This window comes from Lutjanus erythropterus, chromosome 1 (genome assembly GCF_056507025.1).
Source record: "Lutjanus erythropterus isolate fLutEry1 chromosome 1, fLutEry1.hap2, whole genome shotgun sequence".
Lineage (NCBI taxonomy): Eukaryota > Metazoa > Chordata > Actinopteri > Lutjaniformes > Lutjanidae > Lutjanus > Lutjanus erythropterus.
In genome coordinates, this window is record NC_139317.1 from 35,062,381 (window position 1) to 35,087,566 (window position 25,186).

Here is a 25,186-nt window from a genome sequence, read left to right on the forward strand (position 1 = left end):
TTTCTGTCCTACTATCTAGTGAAGACAGAGATTCTAGAAAGAGGCTGCCTCAGAGCATAATAATCACCTTCACCACAGTGGGAGAGAGTGTGTTGAACATGTGTTAGCTAGATTCAGGGTCAGGTCAAAATGATTAGGAGAAATACAATCAATCAAAACTGAAACACACACACACACACACACACACATCTGTGAAGAAATGTTTGTACCTGTCATATGTGTGTTATTCACAAGGAATTAAACAAAAAATAATGGACAAAAGCAGAGAAAGAACAGAGGAATGCAGGTTGTTGGATAAAACACTGTTTTTTTTATTTACTGCCATTCCTATTGCTTCAGACAGACAAGCTGTGGCGCAGGGAGCACAGAGTGATTCAAACAAGTCAACGCTACTGCCGATCTACAAACAAATCTCTCTGACAACAACAAACAACAGAGGCGCAGCAAAAGAAGAAGCAAGAAGAACAGCGTTTGGCAACCATTAACATCTTGGAAAAAACTTCAGAAGTAAAAAAAGGAGTGCATTCTGCATTTTTAATAGTAAACAGCATCTCTACTTCATCATGAACTAGATAGAGAAAGGAATCAAAAGAGGAGGGCTGCTACACTGCTTTGACGGCGGCCCCCTTTTCCACCCTTTTTAGCTTTTTTGAAAGTGGATTTTGTCAGAAGCGCCGGATCTTTCTCTCACTCTCTCGGATGGCCTGCAGCATTACAGGGGAATGTGGTGCTCTACACACTTTAAGAGTAATTAAAAGCGATTGAACAGCTGTAATTATGAGAAACGGCGGTTGTGTTCCGGGTCATTCTATCAGTGCTGCCTTTCATCAGAGCAGAGGCAGAGGGGCCCCGCTGCTAGTCTCTGTTTCTCCATATGCATATCTTCAAGAACAAACAACTGGCAGGCTGCCTACAGGCTCGCTCACACACACACACACACACGCTATCACATTCACACACGCGCGCCTTCATGTAGACATGTGGGAGAATGGACGTGCACATGCACAAACACACAGACACACAACGAATCACATGTATATTCAGATGGCTAAATGTGCACAAACAAACACGCACTGACACACAACAATATGGCACAAGCACACCATCACACGTAAACACTAAACAACACATTCTTCATGTTCTCCATTGGTTGACATTCATAACTTTCTTATCATAATCTTTCTTTGGTCTCTTTTGGGCTCATTCCACCGTTGAACACAATAAAAGGGATTACTATACACAAGTGATGAATGCAATACCATGTGAGCAATGTGAATTCTTTTTTTTTAACCACTCTATACTGTATTATAACACTGTGTGACAGATAGAAAGCATATATGTATGTACTGTACTGTGACTACTGAGAATGAGTCAATCCACTGATAAAAGCATGTCTGGGTTACATGAGATTAAGTAACAGAATACACTGAAATAATAAATAGTTACACAATGTATGCTAACACTGAAATGCAGGTTTCCACTTATGTTTAGTTAGACCGTTGTGACACTAGTAGCTTGTCGCTAAGCTCGCGTTGTTAGCATGTTACCGAAGCACTATTCTGGTTCTATTGTGGTGGTCTGGTTTTTTCCTTCCAGCTGACTCTCAAGATGGTGTTGGATGAGCTAAGGATAAAGGAGGGTGGAGTAAGGGGGAGTGATGTAGATGCCCCGATCAAAAGGAAATCAATCTTGGTGGGATCACAACAGAGGTGTCTTCAGTGGTCTGTCCCCGCAGCTGATGTGGGGCCCCCACATTCAGAAACGCTGGTGGGTTTTTTTTTTCTTGTCTTTCTTTCTCTCTTCCTGCATCCATCCTTCACATTCTGTTGGAGAAGATTAAAGAAATGATCAAAATGTATTTTTGTCTTTTCATTTTTGTCAAACGGTATGATTGGACATTAGGCCTCCTGCAAATTGAACTTATCATTTAGATGTAATTGTAAGTGCAATACAAATTATACTGGCCATTCACGACCTTGCAACCGGACTAAAAGTGCTTCAAATGCTTTAATGCAGGCCTTGAGGGGCCCGGGATTTACACTGAAATAATGGTTCAGTTTGGTTCGGTTAAAATGGACCCTGGTGGGTTTGCCTGGTTAGTGTGGTTTGTGTGGGCTGTTGTGGACCAAACAACCGGACAGAGACCGCTTGAAAAGATGGTACTTGGTCTGCTTCCAAGCACACTGTGGTGTGGTTCACTTGCTGTGTGAAAGCAAATGAACCAACCACAGGATTTTATGATAATAGCTTTGTGATTTCTAAAGCTAAACTACTAATAAATCCATCGTCTGATTGTGAAATCTGTTTAGGAAACGATTTTATATTATATGACATACATAGGCCAGCTAGGTACATTTATGCAAATCATTTAACAACCGTCATAAAACATATGCACTTCAGTGTGGATATATTCCCTGATTAATAGGTCAAAAGCTGTTAAAAGTGCTGTTCTTGTATCCTACTCCATGAACTTTGTCAGTTCATTAAGTCCATTAAAAAATGTGCGACAGTGATCCCACAGTAATAAGCCCTGAATCATTACTGTACAAGATACCTCCTTTACCTGTTAGTCAATATTCAGAACATGCGTCTGATTTGCAGTCTAATAATACTACTAATGCTTAAAATCAGTTATGAGTGCTTTGTGACACCATAGAACATAAATAAACACATCAGAATTAAAGTGCTAAACTTCTTTGTAGCCCTGTGCAGACTTAAAGCAGCTCCAAAAGCCAAAAAAAGGTAACACTGAGATGAATACATAGTTGACAGAATCACAGTAGTTTATTTGTAGTTGTAGTTGTAGGGCCCTACAGTGGCCTTAAGTGGCTACTTAGATTGCTTGTGCATTGTGTCAGGTTTTCAGCATATGTCGCTTGGCATGCACACCATTCCCTAATACTGTCTACAGTACATTTTGTATTTGACTCTTCACACATTGAGCTGTAAATAACTCCATCAGTATCCATGTATCTGTGTGACCTAATCTGAGAATAAAGACAGTTCACCTTAAAAGCAAAAATACATATTTCCCCTCTGACCTGTAGTGCTATTTATCCATTTCCTTTTTGTACATTACAAAAATCTTCCCACAACGAGCTCTGTGGATTACCCTGAGTAATTGGGTCATGATTTCTGGAAAGAGACACTGTTGTTGAGTTCTGCAAATGCATTTTTTGGCACTTTGCACCACAAGCTGATATTTGAGAACAGGCAAACATCTCTGCAGCCGTTAACATCAAAACTTGGCAACTCACACCAAAACAATCTAGATGGGTAAATAGCACTACAGGTATTTTTGATTTGGGGGGGTACTGTCCCTTTAACCACCTGTGAATGAATGAATGCTTCATGAACTACACATGTTTACAATGTGTACATAAGCAGAATTTCCACACTTCAACATGTTGGGCCCACCTCCAGAGCAGTGACTCCACTCTGTTGATGATGTCAGCCAGATCAAAGGGCAGCGGCATGCTGGGGTCATCCACACCCCAGAAGGGCCGGTCCACAGGGGCCTCCTCAGGGGGTAATGTCTGGGCCAGACTTGAGTGGCACCTGAGGCAACAGGACACAGGAAACAAGCGCACCCATTAACTCCTCCCTCCCATCAAAACTCTAGACACTCACCAGCATTAGGACACGCGTTGCAGGTCGCTCACAAAACTTTCTATTGGTGCTTTTAGTTTTTGACATATGAGCACTTCTGTCCCTGTAACATCTTGTACTAACTGCAACACCAAGTCAGATCATATTCAAGATTCAAGAGTTCATTTAATGGTCATTTTATATTGTATAATGAAATTTATGTTTGCAGTCACTTTATGCTACACACACAGAAACAACACAGCAAAACATCTCAAAAACTATAGATTTTCATGGAGTGAGGAGGATGAATTTAAAAGTATCACAGCCCAGCTAATATTCTCAAAACTATATTCAAATTAGGGTTGCAAAGTTTGTGCATTTTCCTTAACCAATAGTATAAAACACTAACGATTCAATTAATAGATGAATCATTATCATTATCGATTACTACATTTGAATTGGCTAAATTAATCGATTAATGATTAACCATTAAAACCCCTAATTCAAATCATTTTTCACCCCTGTGTATCTGCAACTGTTAAGGGTATTAAAAAAGATACAGAATATTCCTTTTAATGCCCAGGAGTAGTAATGCCCAGGTTGACAACAGAGGGCTTGTACTGGGTAAATATAAACAGATATCTTTCTATCTGGTATTTCTCTATTGACTGCTGGGGGGGGGGGGGTCAGTCCCAAAGATGTCAGGTTGTTTATTCAATGATGTGTGTGGTTGTGTTAACTCGTCCCCCAAAACATACATTGGGTGTTGTGTGTTTGACCAGGAGGCAGTCGGCTTGTGTATTTCCTCTCCTTTTTACGACACCTAATAATACTGAGCCCAGTTAGAACCTCCAGGATATGAGAGAGCGAGTGTGTCTCTGTGATCTGTATATAATGTACAAATTCTTAGATAAAAGTGTCTTTCCCCCTTATATTGTTAATGTTATTTAAATTGTTGCTGTTTTAAAACCTTCAAGCCAATAAAACTGATTGAGCTAAATAAAGCTGAGTGAGAGGGAGAAAGTGATGTGTCAGGAAACTGTTTCTAAAGCCATAAATGGCGACATCAGTATCAAGCAGATGAGAAACCATGATATCATGTATCATGATTAATACCCCATTCATCTTACACGCACAGAGACACACGCAGCAGGATGCTTTCACACGAACATCACTCTCTGTTGTTGCAATCATGACAGAGCAGTGAGAAATCCAGCCTTTTCATGTCACTGCGTGATTTTTATATGATTAATAATGTGGGGTTAGTTGTAATTTCTACAGTGTGTGGAACCCCAACAGACCTTAGCCACATCTTTTGTCAGACCAGTGTAAATATTTACTGCGGTGACTTGGTGTTGCTCTCCGCTGTCATTGTAAATCTGCCCTCCCTCTGCCTCTTGACAGATGAGAGTGACCCCTGACCTGGAGGTGCAAGAGGGAGGGGTGGAGGATGGCATTTCTATGTTGTGTGTGTAGAGTGTGTGCGTTTCAGAGTGGTGGCCAAAGGATTTCCTTCCAGAGCCACAAGGCCAGTTATACTCCCCACTCAGTCATCATACCAGGGTCTGTTCTATCATATCCCTTTACCCGATCCACAACCTAAAAAACCTCAAACAACCACCTCACACACGACCACCACCACCTTGTAGCCGGCGACTACAGGAGGGGATGGAGAGGACAAGTTGTAGTGAGCTCAAGAGACGGATATGGGGGTCGGTTATGGATGGGATGAGGGGATGTTAAAGTTGTCAGGGGACAGCCAGGGGCTGCCACAATTTGTGGTTATATATTTTCACCGGAGCCACTTAATGTTCAACTGGCTCTCGGCCTAAGTGCTGCATTTTGGTGCGGTTAGCCCTTTAAAGAGCTGCTACATTACGGTGGTGAGGAGCAGCATTAACATCCACTGTTCCAATATATCTTCTGCGCTCTGGATCAGGGCCTGATAATAGCATCTGTTAACATGCACTAAGTACCATTATGTAGCACATCACTTCATAAATAATACGATTAGGCGACCTTGGGGCTTTGCGACGAGCCGTGTGTTTAAATGTTCTCATCATTTATTTAGGGTGCGAATTAAAGGAAGCGCCACTTCAGAGAAGGAGGAGGAGGAGGAGGACATGGCTGGCATACATATCTACAGAGAGAGAGAGAGAGTGCAAACTGACCCAGACAGCACACGCACTCACACACACACACACTGTGTGGTTCTGCTGACATCAGCTTGAGGACACCATAGGCCAAGGGAACCCAGGCCTTTGATTTGGTCTGATTAAGTATTCATGCAGTAGAGCTATGAGAGAAAACACTTGCCTCTTTTCTGCTGCCCTGACTCAAACTGAAAGGCTACAAAGCATAACTAGAATTACAGTCTCACAATTGTAAGCCTCTGCAAAACCAATCAAGTTGCAGTTTACACCACTGTTTGTCCAGACTCTTTTCATACATGTAGTTAAGTTTTTGAGGCAATTCAATAAAAGACAGTGTAGTTTTTGGTAAAAGTAGAGAGAACTAATAGAGAGTTTCAAGTGTTTTTGTCACATCATCATGATGCTACATTAGAGTTGATCTTTGACCTTTTGGAAATAAATTGTTATCACTTCATCATTTCATCCTGTTACACATTTGTGGGAAATGTCATAAATAGCATATGAATTGTTGCATTATGGCCAAAAACATGTTTTGTGAGGTCACAATGACAATGACCTCTAAATTCTAGGTTCAAGGGAACATTTGTACCAAATTTGGAGAAATTCCATATTGGTGTTTCTTAAATTAACATGTTCACAAGAACTGGACAGATGAGAAGTCACAGTGACTTTGACTTCAAAAATCTAATCAGTACATCCTCAAGTCCAAGTGGACATTTGAGCCAAATTTGACGAAATTCTGTTGAGGTGTTCTTGAGATACCACACTCACAAGAGTGTAAGGGACATGAGGTGACAGTGACTCTGACTACCAAAATCGAATCACTTCATCTTTGAGTCACAATGGATGTTTGTACCAGGTTTGAGGAAATTCTCTCAGGGCATTCTTAAGACGTGACATTCCCAAGACTGGGACAGACAGACGAACAGATGGACGGACTTGAGGCATAAAAACCTGACCAGTCCCTTCAACAGAGTTGTTGCATTTATCTGACAGGGGATCTTGCAATATTAGCTTGCAAATAGAAGGCTCCTGGTTTACCAGAGATATTACAGATATCAAGACTGGAGAACTATCAAAGATAATGTAGTGTAGGTAATTCAGCACACACTTTTACACAATCTACCACTGTTCACAGAGTGCTGTCTCTTGACTGCTAAAATGGAACCAAACAAAAAGTCAATATCAAGCGAGGTGCCTTAAGCTCTCCAGGGCTCTTGCTAGAAATTCAGTGTAAGCCACAGTGGCGTACAAACAAGGCTCACCAAAAGACTTTCCCATGGCAGAACAGCCCACCTTAAAGTTAAGGTCAAAGACAAAGAGGTGTGTGTTAGGGGGTGTCGAGGAGGCAGAGAATGTGTTTGTGAGTCCACGCTGTTCCAATGGATTAACCCCAGACAGATATGGGCCTAACTATCCCATCTGGCGCTCGGTCAAGAGAGATTGGCAACACAATCACTCATTTCAATTTGCCCTGAAACCTTATAGCCTGGCAGGCCCCTGCTCAAATGGTATGCTAATGTGAAAGGTATCTAGGATTCTATCGCCTCTATTCCACAGAGGCCTTTCCCTCCACCCAGCGCAGTGCACTTGAACTGCAGCTGGGGTGGGAGCTCCATGGCCCTCGCTGCAATAAGGGCCGGAGCCCCCTTTGCGCTCAAACTAACCACTTTAGCTAAAGTGAGTGTTAATTATGGACAGGCAAAGCAGTCAATAAAAGGTTAATGTAAAAGTCAAAGGATAAATTCCTTTAAGCATTGCATCATTCCACCATCTCCAACACACTGCTCGCAGGTCTCCTAATCAATACGTTTTACTGTAATGCGCTCCCCATCGATCCCCCCCCCCCCCAACCCCCACTTGCTCCACGGTCCATGCTCCATCACTTGGTTAAAGAAAGGAAAGGGAGAGGGAGAGAAAAACGAGTAAATAAAATGATTAACCTCGGTTTCACTTTGTTGTTTCACTCTCTGAAAGGCTTGTTAGAAGAGTGCAGGGTGGTCCAATATCATCACTGCCATCACCACCATCCCGACCATCCCGATCATCAGCATCATCAGCCCACTCAATCTCCGGCCGCTGTGTAATTGTGTAGCAGTACACTCAAGCAGGGCCATACATTAAAAGACCCTCTGCTCTTAACAGGATGGAAATCCGCCTAATAGACAACATCAGTGCTTCCAACTCTTGCAATTACACTGATAAATGCACAATTGTGTCAGGCCAAGTGAAAAAGAACCTGGAGATCGCAGATAGGAGACAACGCTTATTGCATTATTGCTACAGGAGGTCATTTGTAACCACATGGGACTAGACCGCTTGGGCTGCCTGACTCAGGACATCATCTCAGGACAAGGGTGGAGTCACGGCATGCTGATGGAAGGCTTTTTGGAAGGGATTTACAGAGGCTCAGATATCTATTCTAAACTGGAAGAGTTTTTTTGTTTTATGTGAAAGATGTGCAAACGAAATGTGAAAAATGTGTCCCTTTAATGTACTATATGAAAAATCACCATATTACCTTAAACAATTGGAATTGTGAGTGTTTGTGGTGCAGTTTAGAGCTGGGGTAGGCTGTTTATTTTTGGCAATGTTGGGCAAAACTTCTGTAACAACCTTGAAGCATAATGTGTTTGAAGTGGTCTGAGAGAAAACTAGACTTCCAGCTTCTCCTCTTGGCTCCAGTTTCAGGCTTTAGAAAAATCTAGCCCATAATGGGAGACTGTGGCCAATCACGGGACAGCAAGATAGTTGATTGTTGATTCTCATTCCCTAATTGTAAGTATTTGATGATCTGGGAATGAGACTCAATCAACTATCTTTCTCTAGAATCGATTACTGCATCTTTAAATGCACAGTGTGTAGGTTCTGCTGCTAAGGGTCATGGGATCATGGGAGTTGTTTTCTTCATTGTTACACAACCACCATTGCAGTTGAAAATCTAACTGACATGACTCAGGCAGAAATCATGTTCATGAATGAGGCAGTGTATTAAAGTTTTATTAATGTTAAGTTTAGTCATGTTTGCCGACTTCTTGCCTCACTCTCTGATGTATCCCATGTTTCCTCAGAAGTTACAGCAACTAGTGGCTAATAGGCGACATATGTTTACCTTAAATAAATGACAGATTTCTCTGGGTTTGAGCCTTGTTGGAAATATTTGTGTCTATCATTTTCAGACATTTTAGTGCAGATGTGTTACATATTATAGCTTTAATGGCATTTTTCAAATTGGGTCTAGTAAAAAAAAATCCCCTCAATCCACCTTACAAATTTACCTTATGAAATATTTCAGAGGTTTTAAGTAATAAAAATGATCAATGACATAATCTCTAATGAACACAGTAAAACTCAAAGACTAAAACTTTTACCTGATAGATACACATTTGTGGCTACAATAATCTGAATATTTTGTACATTGTTCTTTGTTATTAAAAAAAGAGAGAAGATAGAAGATATAAGACTCACTGAAAATGGCTCTTGTTTACAATAAGGACATGGGTAATGCATTGAGGATCATCTCCAATGCTCTACGCATTGGCTGCACTGGGTTAAAAAATAAAGCCTGTGTGAAAACGAAATGACGCAGAACATCAATCAATCATCCATGTTAATTTGGAGTTGTATTAAATGCCTGCACTGATCAAGGGAATCAAAATACCTCAGATCACCTGCTTCCTCATGCTCTGGCTGTGCTTCATCTGACTCTCTAACAATCCTGTGCAGGTGTGAATTTTTATGGTCTTGGCAACCAGAGTGCCCGATAGCTGAGAATGCAATCAAACAAGTCATGAAAAAACAGGCATGTGTCTCATAAATCAGCCTGCCCCTGAAGGTAAGGCATGCAATCACCACCCAAGGAAAAGAGAAGAAAGAAAGAAGTGTATTATCCATGTAAAAATCTGATTCTATGTTGTGTAAGAAATCAGTGGATTGAGCATGTCTTTGTATGTTATGCAGTTACATAAGAGACAGACAGCATTTATCTCCATACTTATCTTTCTACTGTGTTGTGCAAGATATTAGTGATGTCATGCGGAGGACAGAATAACAGCGAGACATTAAGAACAAGGCCAGACCTGTGAAGTGTTGAGGTTTGGCTTTCAACCTAAGCCACCCAAGACTCCGAGGGTCCTGTGAACTCTCAGGGCTGTCCTCATTAGAGCCCGAACAGAGCCTCAGATCCCCACCCACCATCCCCAACTCCCATTATCCCAATCATTGCCACATTCAGCGTTAAATGTAAAGTGGTGCAGAATGTGAGCCAGCCAGCCAGAAAGCGTGGGCAGGGCCGTGTCTTAACCGTTTCCTCAGGATCAATCAAATGCTATTGTGTCTGCAGACAGCTGCTGACTGTACACTTTGTGAATATGTGAGGTGGGCAATTGTGGAGAGCGAAACAGAGAGAAGAAGAGGGGGAAGGGGGTGGGGGGGCGTCATCAGATGCATGACATATGTTCCTTTCATTTTGATTCCCTCTAAGGAGCCTGGGCTAATAAAACTAACATCTGATGCACTCTTTTTCCCTTTAATTAATGGTTGTGGAAACCACACAAAAATGCATTAGCAAGAAGGAGGGGGAAGGAGACAGAGTGGGTGCTGTGTGGTGCTTTCAACGCACTGCCCCACGTGCCACCATGACTCTGCTGCTGCTGCTGCTGCTGGAAACAATGATTCTGCCAGGGAGTATGGGTACCTTTGGGTGGGGCAACCCCTTCCTCATACTGTGTGAGGTGTCTCTGATGCCAGCTGCAGTCTGGGCTGCTCATTAAACCACATGAAACAAATAAGGCTCATTATTGGCATTAGAGTTTGCATTAGGCCCGTGTACTGCAGAGCCTAAGGCAGAAACAGACTAAGGTTCGTCGTACCTGTGCAGACCCTACCTCCTTCACACCCCCGAGTGTTTGATGTGGTCTGGCTGGCTGCCCTGTCTAGAGCAGGGTGAACCAGATGTAACAGAAAAACACACACAAAGGTAGGTAGCCTCTAAATAGCCTTCATAATTGGAGGCAATAAAACACTATTGCAGTCTGGAAGTGCAAAGGAGGCAAGCCCCTGAACTACAGCTACTGCTCTCAAAAACCAGGTGGACGTCCATTAGATGCTTAACAGTGTAACAAATTACCGAACACCCCGACCTGCTCCTTCTCCTCCTCAGGCTATGAGATGGAATGTGGCCTAATGTCAACACAGGCGCAAAATTTACGAGCAGACAACTATTGTTCAAATGCAATCAGGTTCTAATAAAAAAAAAGGCAGGAAAAGGACAAACAGATAGGGCCCTCCTGGCCGTTTACTCTTCCGACAAGGGGTGGGGAGACAGATCACCCCTCAAGGCTCTGCGTGTGTTAGTGTGTGTTTGAAAGAGGCAAAGAGGGTGTGTGTGTGTGTGTGTGTGTGTGTGTGTGTGTGTGTGTGTGTGTGTGTGTGTGTGTGTGTGTGTGTTTGCTCCAGGCTGACTGGGGAAGAATGAGAGTAACTGCGGCTTTTGGCCTACTAGCCACCTGTGCCAGGCTACAGGCTAGGTCAACATATGCAGCTGGCTTGAAGGAAAAGTGAAATAAAAAAAGCAAAAAACAAACGTTTACTCTGGGCCCTGCCAGTAACACCCAAAGGGCAACACTAAGCAGGGACGGGTGCCTAGCTCAACACAACAACCCTCTCCATCATCGTCCTAAACGAGCCACACGTGGCTGAATACCATAGTGAAGCATTTTGATATATACAGGCAAAACTAATTAGAGCTGGTTCTAAAGAGACACTGAGGTTTTTCCTGATGACGCTGTTTATTTATAAAGCCCAGGAGAGAAAATGGAGCAATAAGAGGACTTGATGGCGAGGGTAAAGAGGTTACAAGCCTGCGAGTGATTGCACTTTTTCACAGCTCGGAGTTCGAAGGCTATAAATCTGCTGTTAGGGAATCAGGAAGAGGGTTACTGTGGCGTTGGGATCACTAACTCTTAGTTTTCCAGGGCACACCGTTGCTGTGAAAACTTGTTCTGAGAGTGTTCTTGTAAAACGATCATTTTTAACCCTCATCCACCGCATGCCCCCTCCCTCCTGGCCAAGCGTCAGTGCCTTGTGGGCATCATCTGAACGGTGCAATAAAGCCGGTGATGGATGAGGCTTGCCTCAACAGCTATACAGCCGAGCCATTGGACGACACCTGACCCCAGTCACATGATAAGGTCGATCCAACGTGGGCACAATTCCCACCTGTCTTCAGGTGACAATGGCGGGGTCAAGCTGGCCCAGCTAATTATAGTCTATTGTAACTTAAATTGCCTGGTTACAAGTCATCCCTCTGGCTCCAGGGAACGGGGTGTTAAGTTCTGAAGCCTTTGTGTAAAGTTAAACTGTGAGACAGAAGCTTTAAACTGTTGCACAACAGATATTGGGTTTCAGAAACATGTATATTAAACTGTTTCACAAAAAAGACAGCGAGACACTGAAGTTTCTGTTCCCGTGAAACAAAACATGAAAACAAACAATCAACTCTTTGAGAGTAAGTGCTATCCTTTGAATAAATATGAAAAGTTGTTGAATTCAAAAAGTTACCTCATTGTTGACATTGCTTGTCATGATGAGATTGCATAATAGGCTCAGGAAACCAGTGATATTAAACACGCCCTACTGAAACTGTCATAACTCCAACAACCCAAGAAACTGGACAGGTCCAGGCAGAGGCTATAATATGACCTTCGACAAAGACAAGACATTCTTGTAAAAGCAAATAGCCAAAAAAAAAAAAAAAAAAAAAAAAATGAACATTTGATTACACACACAAGACCATTTCTGCTATTTTCATTTTAATTAAAGGTGATGTAATGTAAGTGTTGTTATCTGATGACTCATCACTCAACTATCTTTCTGCAGAATAGCTTACAGCACCTTTGAATGAAACAGAACAAAAAAGTGTAATAAGGAATGCATGACTTAAAATGAACACAAACAAACAAAAAAAAAACACTCCTATGCCAGACAAAAGATAAAGCACATGCAGCAAAATCTGATACTTTAATGCTTATAATAAGACAGTTCAATTTAATAGACATCCCAGCTTGCACTGAAGGAGAGACAGGGTATGGTACATTTATCACTAAAGTTTTGGTGACCCACCTGACCTTTTCTCTAGTGCAGTGATTTCCAAAGTGTTGCGGACCCCAGAGGGGCCGTGAATGTACTACAGGTAAACTGTGAGAGGTTAAAAATACATAAATAAAACTTTTATTAAGTTTCAATTTTATACGTTTGATTACCGTAAACATTTAAAATTTATTTTAAGAAGTAATCAGAACTAATAAAACAAAACCATGGGATTTAAATTACATGTTATTCTTTATTTAGGTGACCAGTTTAACAGGTGTACAACACTGTATTTGGTGACCTCTCATACTAACAAGGAAATGTGCCTTATCATTAGTACTCATCGCCTCATTAGTACTATTAGTCTCATGTTTTGTTGTGATTAAGGGTTTGGGTGGGGCACGGACGATTTTCAGATTTCTAATTTTTAAAAATTGTTAAAATGTTGGCACCTTTAGATAAGCAATATGGCAGGACTTTGAGTCTAATGTCAGTTGTTTTCCCTTTTTTAGTTCACCTCTGAATGGACAACAAAATAAGTGGCACACGGTATAAGATGTCCTCATTCCCATGCCAAATGAGCATCTGCCATAAGTCAACAACTAAAACAGGAATTACTCATTCTATTTACAGTACAGGATGATCTCATTCTGAAAAAGTCAGACTGGCGATACAGTAACTTATGAGTCGCACTTTCCCAGATGCATCTGTCTTTTTTTCCTGTAAACAAACAAAAGAAAAAGTCCCAAACTCAGTGAAGCTTCTCATCCAAGCCTGAGAGAGGCCCACAATAGTTGCAACACAGCAAAGTGAGTGTGTGTGCATTCATGTGTACACGTGTATGCTGTGCGTTCATGCCAGAGGAGTGCTTACCGCCAGGTGTTTGAACTTCTGCATCACCTGGTGCTCCTGCTGCGTGAACACGAGTTTTGTTTCACCCTATTAAGTAAATAGTGTAATTAAAGGGCCTCGGCATTTAAAACGCTGTGAACAGCCAGCAATTTGTTTGGAAGAGCAGCCAGGCTGGGCCCTGAGGCGCTGCACCAAACAGGATACAAAGAGTGCACACAGCAAGCCAGTATAATGGCGTGTGTGGGTGTGTGTGAGTACATATGTACCTGCCTATGCAGATGAGTTGGTGAGTGTGTTTGTGTGGGCGTGTGTGTAAATCACTCACTGAAAGTTGTTCTGGGTGTTGAAAATAAAAAGCTGTTTGTGGTCTAACAGGTACTTAATAGCGTTCTGTTTGTAGTGATAATATCAAGAGCTTTATGCAATAACCGTAATACCTGCATAACTGAGAACTGTGCTTCATAGAACCCAACCCTTTGTCTACAGTGACACAGATGTTGTTCATATTCATACTGATCCGGGCTCAACGCTAAGGATTGTCTGCTTGTTTGAGACCAGTAAAATACCATAATGGGTTAGTAAATCTAGCAACTCATTTACTGGACTGGGCAAATGGTACAAAAAAAAACCAAAAAAAAATTTCTTATTCTGGTTATGAATTAATCATAACAATATTTTTTCAAGCAAAAATGGCAAAAAATGCTGTTTTTCTGCTTTTCTCCCTTAACATATTGGTCAAATTAACCGTTATAAACATCTACTCCTACTACAAGATTATTTATTATTTCTTACAGCTCATAAACAGACACTTACTCATTCAGCAAACATTCAGCATTGATTTAAAGTCTAATTCATTTGAAACAGGCAAACAATAACACAAGTTACAGACTAGAACAGAAATTTCAAAGGAGAACATGGCGGCTGTAGCGTTGTTGTCAGAGTAGCGAGTGTTCTCATCTGTCCTTAATCTCTGATGATTTATGATTTATTACAGTAATTATATATTACAGATTTCATCTTTAAACATGACAATTAACTTTAGTCTCTGTTGTTATTTGATCATTGCTAATAAATAAGCCAATCTGTAGAGGAGCAAGTACAAATTTGCTTTGGACAAGTAGATTTCTGACCCAGAAAAAACTGCATTATCATTGAAACCTGCTAATGTGAGTCATAAAAAACAAACAAACACACAAACAAACAAACAAACAAAAAAGAAAATCAAAGAAAAAGGTGAAACTGGCCCGGCTTATTTGCCACACAGGACAACAATGAGACAGAAGCCACACAGAGCTCTGCACAATAAAAACATAGGGATTACAACTCGAGTGGTAACACAGATCAACTCTCTTCATTAGTTTCCTCTCTTAATTTCCACTCCACAAACATCCCCGCACTGCACTACCTATTCCGGCGAGGATGCTTCTGACTAAAGTCTCTGCCCTCACTGTTTATCCAGGGTCAGCTGTGGGGAGTAAAAGAGGGATAACCTCTCTCTGAGCCTCGTAGAAGCCCAGATGGCTGTGCAAAAGTCCTGATCCAAAAACTAGCTTACGACTCAATCGCTGTGGCCACATCTCCAAGTCCACAGTTTAACCCCCCTACGATGTCAGCCAAGGTCACAGATGCACACTTGAGAGGCAAAAAAAAAAAAAAGAGCCAGGAGTGAAGTGCTGCCAGAGTCGAAGGAATTAGATCCCGGCTGAGTGGCCCTCATCTGGCTAAGCCTGGTAAGTAGCAAGACTAACAGGCTGAGGCACGGTGGTTTGGGTTCGCAGATACACACACATGCACACACCCATGCTTGTAAACTTGCACGCAAACAGACACACACATATAGAAGGAGGTAAACACACACTTACATAGTCACACACACAGACACGGAAGGACTCAGAGGGCTACAGATGGTGTGCCCTGGGCCTGGTGACTGGGGCTCTGAATGAGCTAGTTTTAGATCCAGTGTGGAAGCTGCCACGACGCATAGGGCTCAGGGGTTGGGGCGGAAGACAAAGAACAGCGGAAGGAGAGTACGAGGGGAAGAGAAGAGCGGGCGGGGTCGAACTCCTTTCCCTGCATCGGGGCTCCTAACGTTTTTAGTACAACACCAACATGTCACTGTCCATTCGTCCCCTTGCCCTATTGCCCACGTCCTACCCCCTTGTCCCCCTGCACCAATACGCCTAACAGTGCAACCACACACCCCACAACTACACAGACACTAACGCAGACGCACTCTGGAAGCCAGCGGCCACTTCACCCGTAATTCCGCCTGACTTCTGCTGTCTGACTGGCAGGAGACAGGGAGGGTGAGGACAACAAGCTGTGAATACGGGAAGAGACAGAAAATCATTGAGAACCTTGCCTTTATGAATCTTTGATGAGAGAGAGTGGGGGTTGGCGGGGGCTTTGCCTCTGGTTAAATCAGAGCATAGCGTGTGTGGTGTGTGTATGACTGCCAACAGAGGTTGAGATAAACAGGGCCTGGACCAGGCCCAGACAACTGGAAACCCCGCAGTCGGGAACATTTGTCCCTGCAATTAGTCCCTGTCCTCCCTGTTCATGTTGCAGGTAAGTGGTATTGGTAGCTAGCAAAACAGCTACAGCTATGAGTGTGTAAAAGCCCAAAGAGGGGTGGAAGGTTGAGATGTACCAGGAGTTCTTTGTGTGCAAGTCAAAGGCATGTCACATATTTAATTATGTAGCTGGCAACACCTCAGTTTACCGCAGATTAATGAATCAATCAATGTCAGGAGGTAGACAAAATAATATCAAAAGAGGGTCACATAGGGTTGCATGCCATTTCAAAACATGTGCCAATATCCTTTAACTATATATGTTCATCATATCCCTGTGGGTTAGTTTTAACTTGTGATCTTAAGAGTTTATCTGTGTTTGGTTTTTAATTAGTGGACCCTTGACATATTAACCAATTAGTTGTTTTTGACAGATGCACCTACACTTGAGAGGCAAGTTCATACATGACCATTAAATCTTAAGCTGTCTTCAGATGATAAGAAATTTGCTCTTGGCTTACTGTGAGGTCGGGTGTAGAAACTTCCAGAGGCAAAGCACAGTGCTATACATCATGTCTGCCTGGCATACATAAACAGCTAAGCTATAGATTTAGCTAAGCTTGTAACATAGTATATGCCTGGCAACTGACATTACCTTTACTGGCAAGATCATATGTTTTTAATGTTGTGTTGAATTTGGGGAACTCTGACAAACTTTTCTTCCATTGCTCTGTTTTTCCCCTGCTTGCATATGTCACTACTGGCTAAGTCATCACGTACTTGATTCCTGCTCTGGGTCTGGTATTTATGGGTAGAAAGTTGTGCAATGTGTAAAAAATATATTTATGAATACATGAGTAAACATAAAAAAGAACAATAACACATATAATAAAATTATATGTTTTTAACTCCAGAGAAATCAGAAATGACATTTTTTGTGCAGTATTTTTGACATTAAAATATACCAATAAGCCTAATCAGCTGCTAGGATTTTATTGTGAAAGCCTAGGTCACATTTGACTCTACATTCTGCCAAACAATATGTCACTATCTGATCTAACAATGAAGTAGTCTAGCTGTTAGTTAAAATGGATGACATAAAGGAAGAAATATCCAATGGACAAGTCCAAACTGTGGAAATATACATTGTTCAAGGCCAAGTCAGATGTTTGAGAGAAAATGAGTGCGATCAGAGACTGTGAGAATAATGTTATCAGTGAATGTGCTAGTTGTAAAAAGTGCCAAAAAGTATTAGGTCTCTGGCAGGTGTGCATTTGACTTGGAGGTAAGTGTGGATAATCGGTCAGTTCTGGTACTCAGCTTTGCAGATGTGGGTGACAGCAGGTTCGCTTAACTAGATCCATGCAGGACTCTGTCATGCACAGCTGCTATATCATTGGTTGTGCTTTGAAAGGTCAACAGCAGCCAAGATCAAAGTTTAAATTATTTCAAGTTTGAGTGGGGTGCTCTTGTGGCAATTTTAAGCAGTGTACCATGCAAACAACTTCTGCCTTGCTCAGCACCATCGATGTCCCCAAACAATCACACAGCCAGGCCACAGCAACTTTTCTGTTGATTAGTATTTGGGCATCTTTAGTGACATCAAGACAACAATCAATCAATCAATCAATCAATCAATCAATCAATCAATTGATGTGTGTGTGTGTTTTTTACAGAACTAAGCAAAGTGGCCCCTGCTTTGCAACCTAGCGTGAAACACTCATGATGGCTACCATTTAAATTTTTATAATGTTGTGGTGCTGTAAATATAAAAGGCACTGGATTTTCTGAACACTGAGTTCACTGAGAAAGTTATAACATTATATCTTTTGTCACTGCAGCACAACAGAACTTATAGTATGAAAGATGACCACTCAAAAATATTGATAACTTTTAGACGCCTGTCTTATTCAGTCAAATGTTGCAGGTAGTCCTCAGGCTGTAAAGCATTCTATTTCTTATAGCTGACATTACTGGTAATAGCCTCCATTCCTCATCTGAGAAAGGACCAGTTTAACATATACTAACAAGTCTGGGTTTCTGCCATGATGAATGACATCCAACTATGTGCAAGAAGAAAAACAAACAATATGACGAGCTGGTATTATGCTGTCCAACATTGCAGTTTCCTAATTAACAACGATAAAGCATGTTGCAATGTCTTGTAAGGACATACTAGCTTGCAATTAAAGCGTGGGAAGTTGTATAACACCCACACCCTTGCGGTGTTTCTTCTTTCACTGTTCATTGTTTTACCCTCACACCTGTTCTGACATCGGACACATGAAACGGCGATGATGACTCAGAGGAGGTTGTTTTAATTAATAATACAAGACATGTTACAACAACCCTCCTTCAAATCTCAGAAACTGCGTTTTAATAGATGTCAAGCAGGTGCCAATTTTTTTTTTTCAAAACGCGTTGGGTTATGTTACGAAACAAGCAGAGCAGCATAGTAGCTTTATCTCATCTGCCACCTGTGACAGCTCAGAATTCAGAGTCCTCCAGGAAGCTCGGCTCATGTTAATGTGTCACCAATGAGGCCTTTTGAAGACTTGATTCATCCATCTGTCAGGCGAGCACAGAGGTGCTGCTGACTGATTTCCGATCACATAAGAGCTTGGCAATGAACTGTCTTAAGCTGATCAAGACTTGCCTTGGCTTCCATCTACATCTGTCAGGTTCAAACTTTACACTTCGCTACACATGTTGATCACATATAGCAAAGTACAGGCACCATTTCAAGCTTCTGTTTGGACTAATCCACTTTAGGCTTGAATTAACACAGAAGTCTTACTTTCTGGGATCCTAAGATGAAGGTGGAGGATTGATTGACACCTTAAGTGCCTTTTCTCACAGCTTGTAGACCTGCCATAACTGTGAACTCATGGCTTCCTATAGCCTCGGGAGAAGACAATGGAGAAGTATGCCAGGTTTGGGTTGGGTCGTTTATAGGGCAAGAGTGAGTCTAACAGTGCCCCCTGATGGTTCATACATGCTTTTTGCCAGGGAGGGAAGCTATATGTTGGACAAGTGTGACTAGAAAAAGTAATGCCAAGGAAACAACATCACCTGACATCAAATGGAGCCTGTGTCCAGACTTTGTTTGCAGGCAAAGTGAGGTGAAAAGAGCAGTACTTAGCAGAGCAGCTAACCTGTGGCCATATCTGCTGGACAAATCAATAGAAGTGTCTGAGAGCAGAGCAGAGTGTGCTGTGGGGGAGCTGGAGGGGCTACCCCCGGCCTGCTGCCCCCGGGCCCCTCCTGGGGGGTACCTGCCTGTCTCTTCACCCTCCATCTCTTCTGCCTCAGTGCTCCCATCCTCCAGCTACTCACTCATACACACACGTGTGCATCAAGTCTACATATACTCTGATAAAAGCATCCAGTGACATCTTGTAGCGCCATCTACACTATGAAGTGCAACGGAGGATCCACATTGTCTAAAAGGTTCCACTGAAGATGCAGACTTGTAAAAGGTATATAAGAGCATATACAAGCAAATGTACACACAGAGACAATGAGGCACATACATGCACTATTTGTCCCCTGATACCCAAGTACATGGACCACAATATGGACAAGCTTCAAATGGCATCCCATTGTAGAGGTCTTTGAGACAAGAGGGCAGAGGAAGCCGTGAGTAATGCACAACAGAACATCTCCCACCACCTGACCCTAAAGCCCTGGAGAACAGTTGGGCCCTGAGCAACAGTAACAACAGCAGCACTCCTCCAAACTGCAGGAATCCAATTCTCTAAAAAGAAAGAGACCCTTCCCCTCATCTCTCCCCCCGCTGCTGCCTACTTACTTTCAATCACAGTTAACATCACAGAACAAGAAGTGGAGGGATGGGAGGAGGCGAAACACAAGCCTGCTGCACAATGCACTTGTCTGGCAGCTGCTTGCTCTGACATTTGAGGCCATGGGGACCTTGTTGAAAGAGCAGATGCTCACTGATGTACAGGCACAGGAACATGGCAACTACACAAGTGGCTGAAGCAGAAAAAAAATCTGCACAAACATATGACAGGAAAAGAACAGGGGGGAAAAGCTGAAGATGGCAGGCTCACGCAGAGATGTGTTGTGTGTAGACACACAACCACAAGTGCACAGCAGAGTGGACATGGCACACTGACATGCACATGGATGGAAGGAGACAACATGCAAACAGTAAAACTTGTGTAAAAAAAAAAAAAAAAAATCAGAGGTACACAATAACGTAAGTACTTGCATACTAATGAGCAGAAAAATGTACATGGAAACTATAAATATATTAAAATAAAGATGTGGAAACACGTACAGAATACAAAAAACACATCCACACAAGATGTTCAAATAAGACTATATAACAATGCTTGAGATAAAAAAACACTTTTTAACAGACATAATAAATTGATAGTTATTTTAGTTTCTTAGTTATTTTGTTAATGATTATCAAATGATTTGTAACCTTTTACATAAAGAGATGGACCATATTTTTGTAAAACTTTGTTTATGGTTAATAATTAGTTTGTAAACAGCCTATAAACATTATTTGGATGCTATTATAAAATTACAGTACATTATTATAATACCACACGAATCAACATATGTGACCCATACACTTAAGTGACTACTTATTTTAACCTAAAGCATGATCGTTTCCTAGACATATCCAACTAGTTTCTGTGTCTTTACTTTGAAAATCCACCCAGATGTTGCATATTCATTACTGCTAACTTCTTCCCCTCCCTCCAGCCCACAACCTGGTGTCAAAAGTATAATCTAATCCAGCCCACAAAACTATTTTATTTAATTTCTTTTTCAAGTTGTTTCACACTAATTTAAACTACCCTTCAATTGAATACAACTGAATAGAAACACCATTCTATTAAAATAAATCTTTATATATATATATATATATTTTATAATTAATTTTTATTTATTTATTTATTTATTTATTTTTTCTGAAAGACTGCATGTTGTAATTCACTGATATTCTGTATCCAGAAAAAAAAAGCTTGTTCAACAATATTTCTCTATCAGCAGTGACATTTATGATCAGTTACACAACAAAGCTGGAGTTTTCACTGTATGCAGTGCCTTTGCCAAAAGCACAGACAAAAACAATTCAAAGAGGCAGAAGAGTTCCTGAGTTTGCATCAGTTTCATGGCTGACTTGTATATAAAAATTATACAGAGACAACTGTTCACATTTTTTTTAAGTATGACAAAAATATATATATATATATATATAGCAATATAGCAATGGAAACAAAATGTAAAATTTCAGAAATATTTTACTTTTTTGCAGTTCTTTAACACTGAAGTGACACCAGGCCAATTTGAGTTTGAGGCCCCTAATTTGAATGGTGAATGTTTCAGCTGATGTTTATAATACTTTACAGCTGCTTAATAAATGGTTTATAAAACATATAAAAACAGTATTTGAATGTCTGTTAACAAATTTTTAATGATGGTTATTATGAAGTGTTACCAAACAAAAAACATAAGGGTAACATACCTATAACCATCCCAGCCTTCACACATTCAAATAGAAACACAACTTTTAAATTGACATGTATACTGAGTGCACCTAGTAAGAACTACTGTGGGTTATCTTGTCATTATGTCAACAATCTAATTCAGCTTGCTACACCCACATCTGACTGACAACATGTTCCTGGAATAGTGGTATCAATGGTATGATTTAACAGGAATGGACAGAATTCAGTGGTTAGGGTTGGAAGAAAGCCAATAAAAGACAGAGTATAGAGGGAGAGAGAGAAAAAAGAGACAGCGAAAGATGAGATGGGAGGAAAACAGATGGAAACAAAAGAGAGAAAGACAAGACACAGAATGCAAAGTGAGCAAGGTACAGAGCAGACAGCATCATGGAGCATCTCCGGTAGAGAGAAATTAGTTTCCGCAGAGGACCGCAGGCAGCATTATGGAAATGGGTGCCTGGCAGCTTCTTTGGCTGACTGTAAACAGGATCTTGGTAAGGCATACAGCCTCTGGTGAGGCCCACGGAGCCTGGCATCATTGTGGTGCTGCGTGGAGCTGCAACACTCCCACGGTCCCTCCTTCTATCTGTCTGGTTCCTCTGCTCCAACCTGCCTGAACTCCACTCGTGAGTAATTTATGAAGCAGGGTGGGGGCGGTTGCGGAAGCGGTACGCGCACATCCTGACACCAAATACATGACATGTTCCACATGTCTTCCCACAAAACTACAAAGAGCCCTTTTGTCTCTACAAAGAAAAAGAAACAGCAAAAAGTAGTTGAGGCATTTGCGGTTCTCGCATCACTTTGTGAACTGCTGTGAACCAGGTGGTTTATGGCAACCCCAGTTACGAGGCTAAACCAGGAATAAAGTAGCTCTCTGTGCTACTGGTTAGCTTAATCTCTAATTAAGCTGTTCATTCAAGGAATATGACATTATCTGGCAGCACTGTCTTGGTTATCTGGCAGCACTGTCCACTGGTTATGCCAGGGTGCAGATGCGCTACAATGCCAAGTGAATAGAAGAAAACCAGGCCAAAAGACTAGCCAGGAGTTAAGGGCCCTTGACCTTAAAGGGACAGTTCACCAAAATCAAAACTACCTGTTTTTCCTCTGGCATGTAGTATTATTTATCCATCTAGATTGTTCAGATGTGAGTTTTGGAGGTATCATTCACAGATGTCTTCTCTCCAATATAATGTCACTAGATGACACTCAGCTTGTGGTGCTCCGAGCTCCAAAAAAAACACACTGGAAAGATTCAAAAGCACAGATCATGACCCGGTTACTCTGCTAGTAGAAAGAAAGTAGTTCTGGTAGATTCTACCGCGGAAAGAAAGTGGTTCTTACGTGATACTGCTCACAACAAGGTCTGTGGATTATCTTGAGTAACCAGGTCAGAATTTTTTGGAAAGAACATTGCTGTTGAGATTTTCAAATATATTTTTCCGAGTCGAGTCCCATCTAGCTCCATTATATTTGAGAGAAGGCTGATCTCTCCTGAACTCGGCAAATCACAGAAAACAATCTAGTTGTATATCTAATAGCATGTCAGGAGGAGAGACAAGAATTTTTGATTTTGGTATGAACTGTCCCCTTACAAAGTGCACAATCAGTGCATTCCGAAACATTTTTCCAATATTAGTACAGTGTCAGACTTCTGCAAATGAATTTAGTGTTAATACAGAACATTTGCAGATGTTCCCACTCTGTCTTACCTCAGAGCCCATCAATCTATTCCTTTGTCCAAGAAAAAAGTGTCACATTTTGTGTTTATGTGTGTCAGTCCTATATGTGAAAGTCTATGTTTGTCACTTGTCTGCCTCTCCACAGTAGCTCGCGCAGGCCTTTCTCTTCCTAACAGCTGTATTCGGCACAATTACAGTAGGCCTGCATTATCTCTGCTGTGCTGCAAAACAAAGTGCAGTGGCGTAATGCGAGGTCTTACACAAAAGTAAACAACTTCATCTTGTGTCTGAAATATGTGTCACTGCGATTGTGCAAAGCTGCCCATCGACACAGCCGTGTCGGGTTGAAGGAGTGTCTCCTAATTAATGAGAGAGAGAGAGTCAAAGCGAGGAAACTCTCTCTTCCACAGTTCTCCTTCAAACAAGCACTTCCTACGGGACTCCATTGTTTGGACTGAGGCATCATGGGTAGCCTTATTTACAGATTTTAATTGCTCTGGTGATCTGTGGGTAAAACACCCTGTCGTAATCACCCCACAATAGAATTGTTACTCTTTCTGACAATTGTAATAAAATGCTCTACAGCGTCCGGGGGAAAACAAGGAGGAGGAAACAGAGAAGGGCAGAGAAAAAGAAACACAGATGGTAGATGATGTAAAGAAAAGAAAACAGGAAAAATAGAGAAAAAATAAATAAGGAGAAAATATTTTGGATGCAAATCTTCTCAGCGAGAGGAACTAATCCGAGCGGGCGGGAAGCAGGGATGAGGATGGGACTGTTGTCCAAGGAAATGATTGCTCTCCCACCTCAAAGTGACAACCATGAGAAGCTCACCGTTCCTGGACCTCCGAAGCGGAACCGCAGAGGAGACATGTGCTGCAACCCTCACACAACACACACACCCATCCACACACACACACACACACACACACACACACACACACACACACACACACACACACACACATACAAAATCGGAAATGAGGAGGTAGGTCACCTACAGGAAGAGATTAGTGTCACCAGGCAGAGGTATGAACATGGGACTGTCAACTGCAGCTGTCCCTGATCAGGGAGGAGCTGGCACAACTAGCTTTCATGTACTTTCATACTTCTTTCAAAAAGGTGGTAAAACACAGGTTGTACTGGAGTTGAGACCAAAGGATTTCCAAAATTTGAAATTAAACGTAGCATGCAGGGATAAAATCAGGTTATTTCAAACAGGCAGCTACCTTTTCCATACAATGAGTCACCGGAAAAATAGAAGCACCAGTAAAATGGAACACAGTGGAATACAACAGTCATGCAATAAACACTACGTTACTTCAAATGCTCAGTTTGTGTTGAGACAATTGCCACGTTGTTTGTTCACTCAATACAACGGTACATTTTGAGGCTGTACTTTGTGGTAGTCTTGTGTTGGACTACATGTACTGAAAGATATTTCTAATATTTTGTTCACTTCAAGAACAAAAATATTAGAAACCAGAAACAATCATTATTACCATTAGTTTAAACACACCCACACACACAATAGCAGTAGGAGAACTGGACAGAACCGCACATCTAAAAAAACAATATTAGTTTAAGTGAATGCTGTATTAAGAATATTTTCACCACTTTATCTTACTTTTAGACTGCCTTTTCTGATGGGAAACCACCATTATATAACCTATTATCAAAAACTGTAATTTTGCCTTGTAGAACACTCTACTACTCTACTGTATGTTTAAACTGAAATTGATTTGTAGGTGGACCTTTTTTTAGGAGGCTAAAATACATTTTGCTGCTGAATGTGTGCACAGCAGTACATTGCTTAG

At 41.5% G+C, this 25,186-nt stretch overlaps 1 protein-coding gene across 2 annotated transcripts in view; it reads right to left on the reverse strand.

The window, feature by feature from the left end:
* Nucleotides 1–287: 287 nt before the first annotated feature.
* The window catches only part of fto (FTO alpha-ketoglutarate dependent dioxygenase), a 157,646-nt gene continuing 132,747 nt past the window's right edge, over nucleotides 288–25,186 (reverse strand). Inside the window, exons 9-10 of one of the 2 annotated variants that reach the window (XM_084720643.1) lie at nucleotides 3,418–3,558; nucleotides 288–1,823 (exon numbers count right to left, since the gene is read on the reverse strand). In XM_084720643.1, the coding sequence (XP_084576769.1) occupies nucleotides 1,817–1,823; nucleotides 3,418–3,558 (148 nt within the window). In that variant the 3' untranslated portion in view covers nucleotides 288–1,816. Of the gene's footprint in view, nucleotides 1,824–2,721; nucleotides 3,559–25,186 lie in introns of those variants that run through there. The other variant, XM_084720633.1, reaches the window with a different exon arrangement.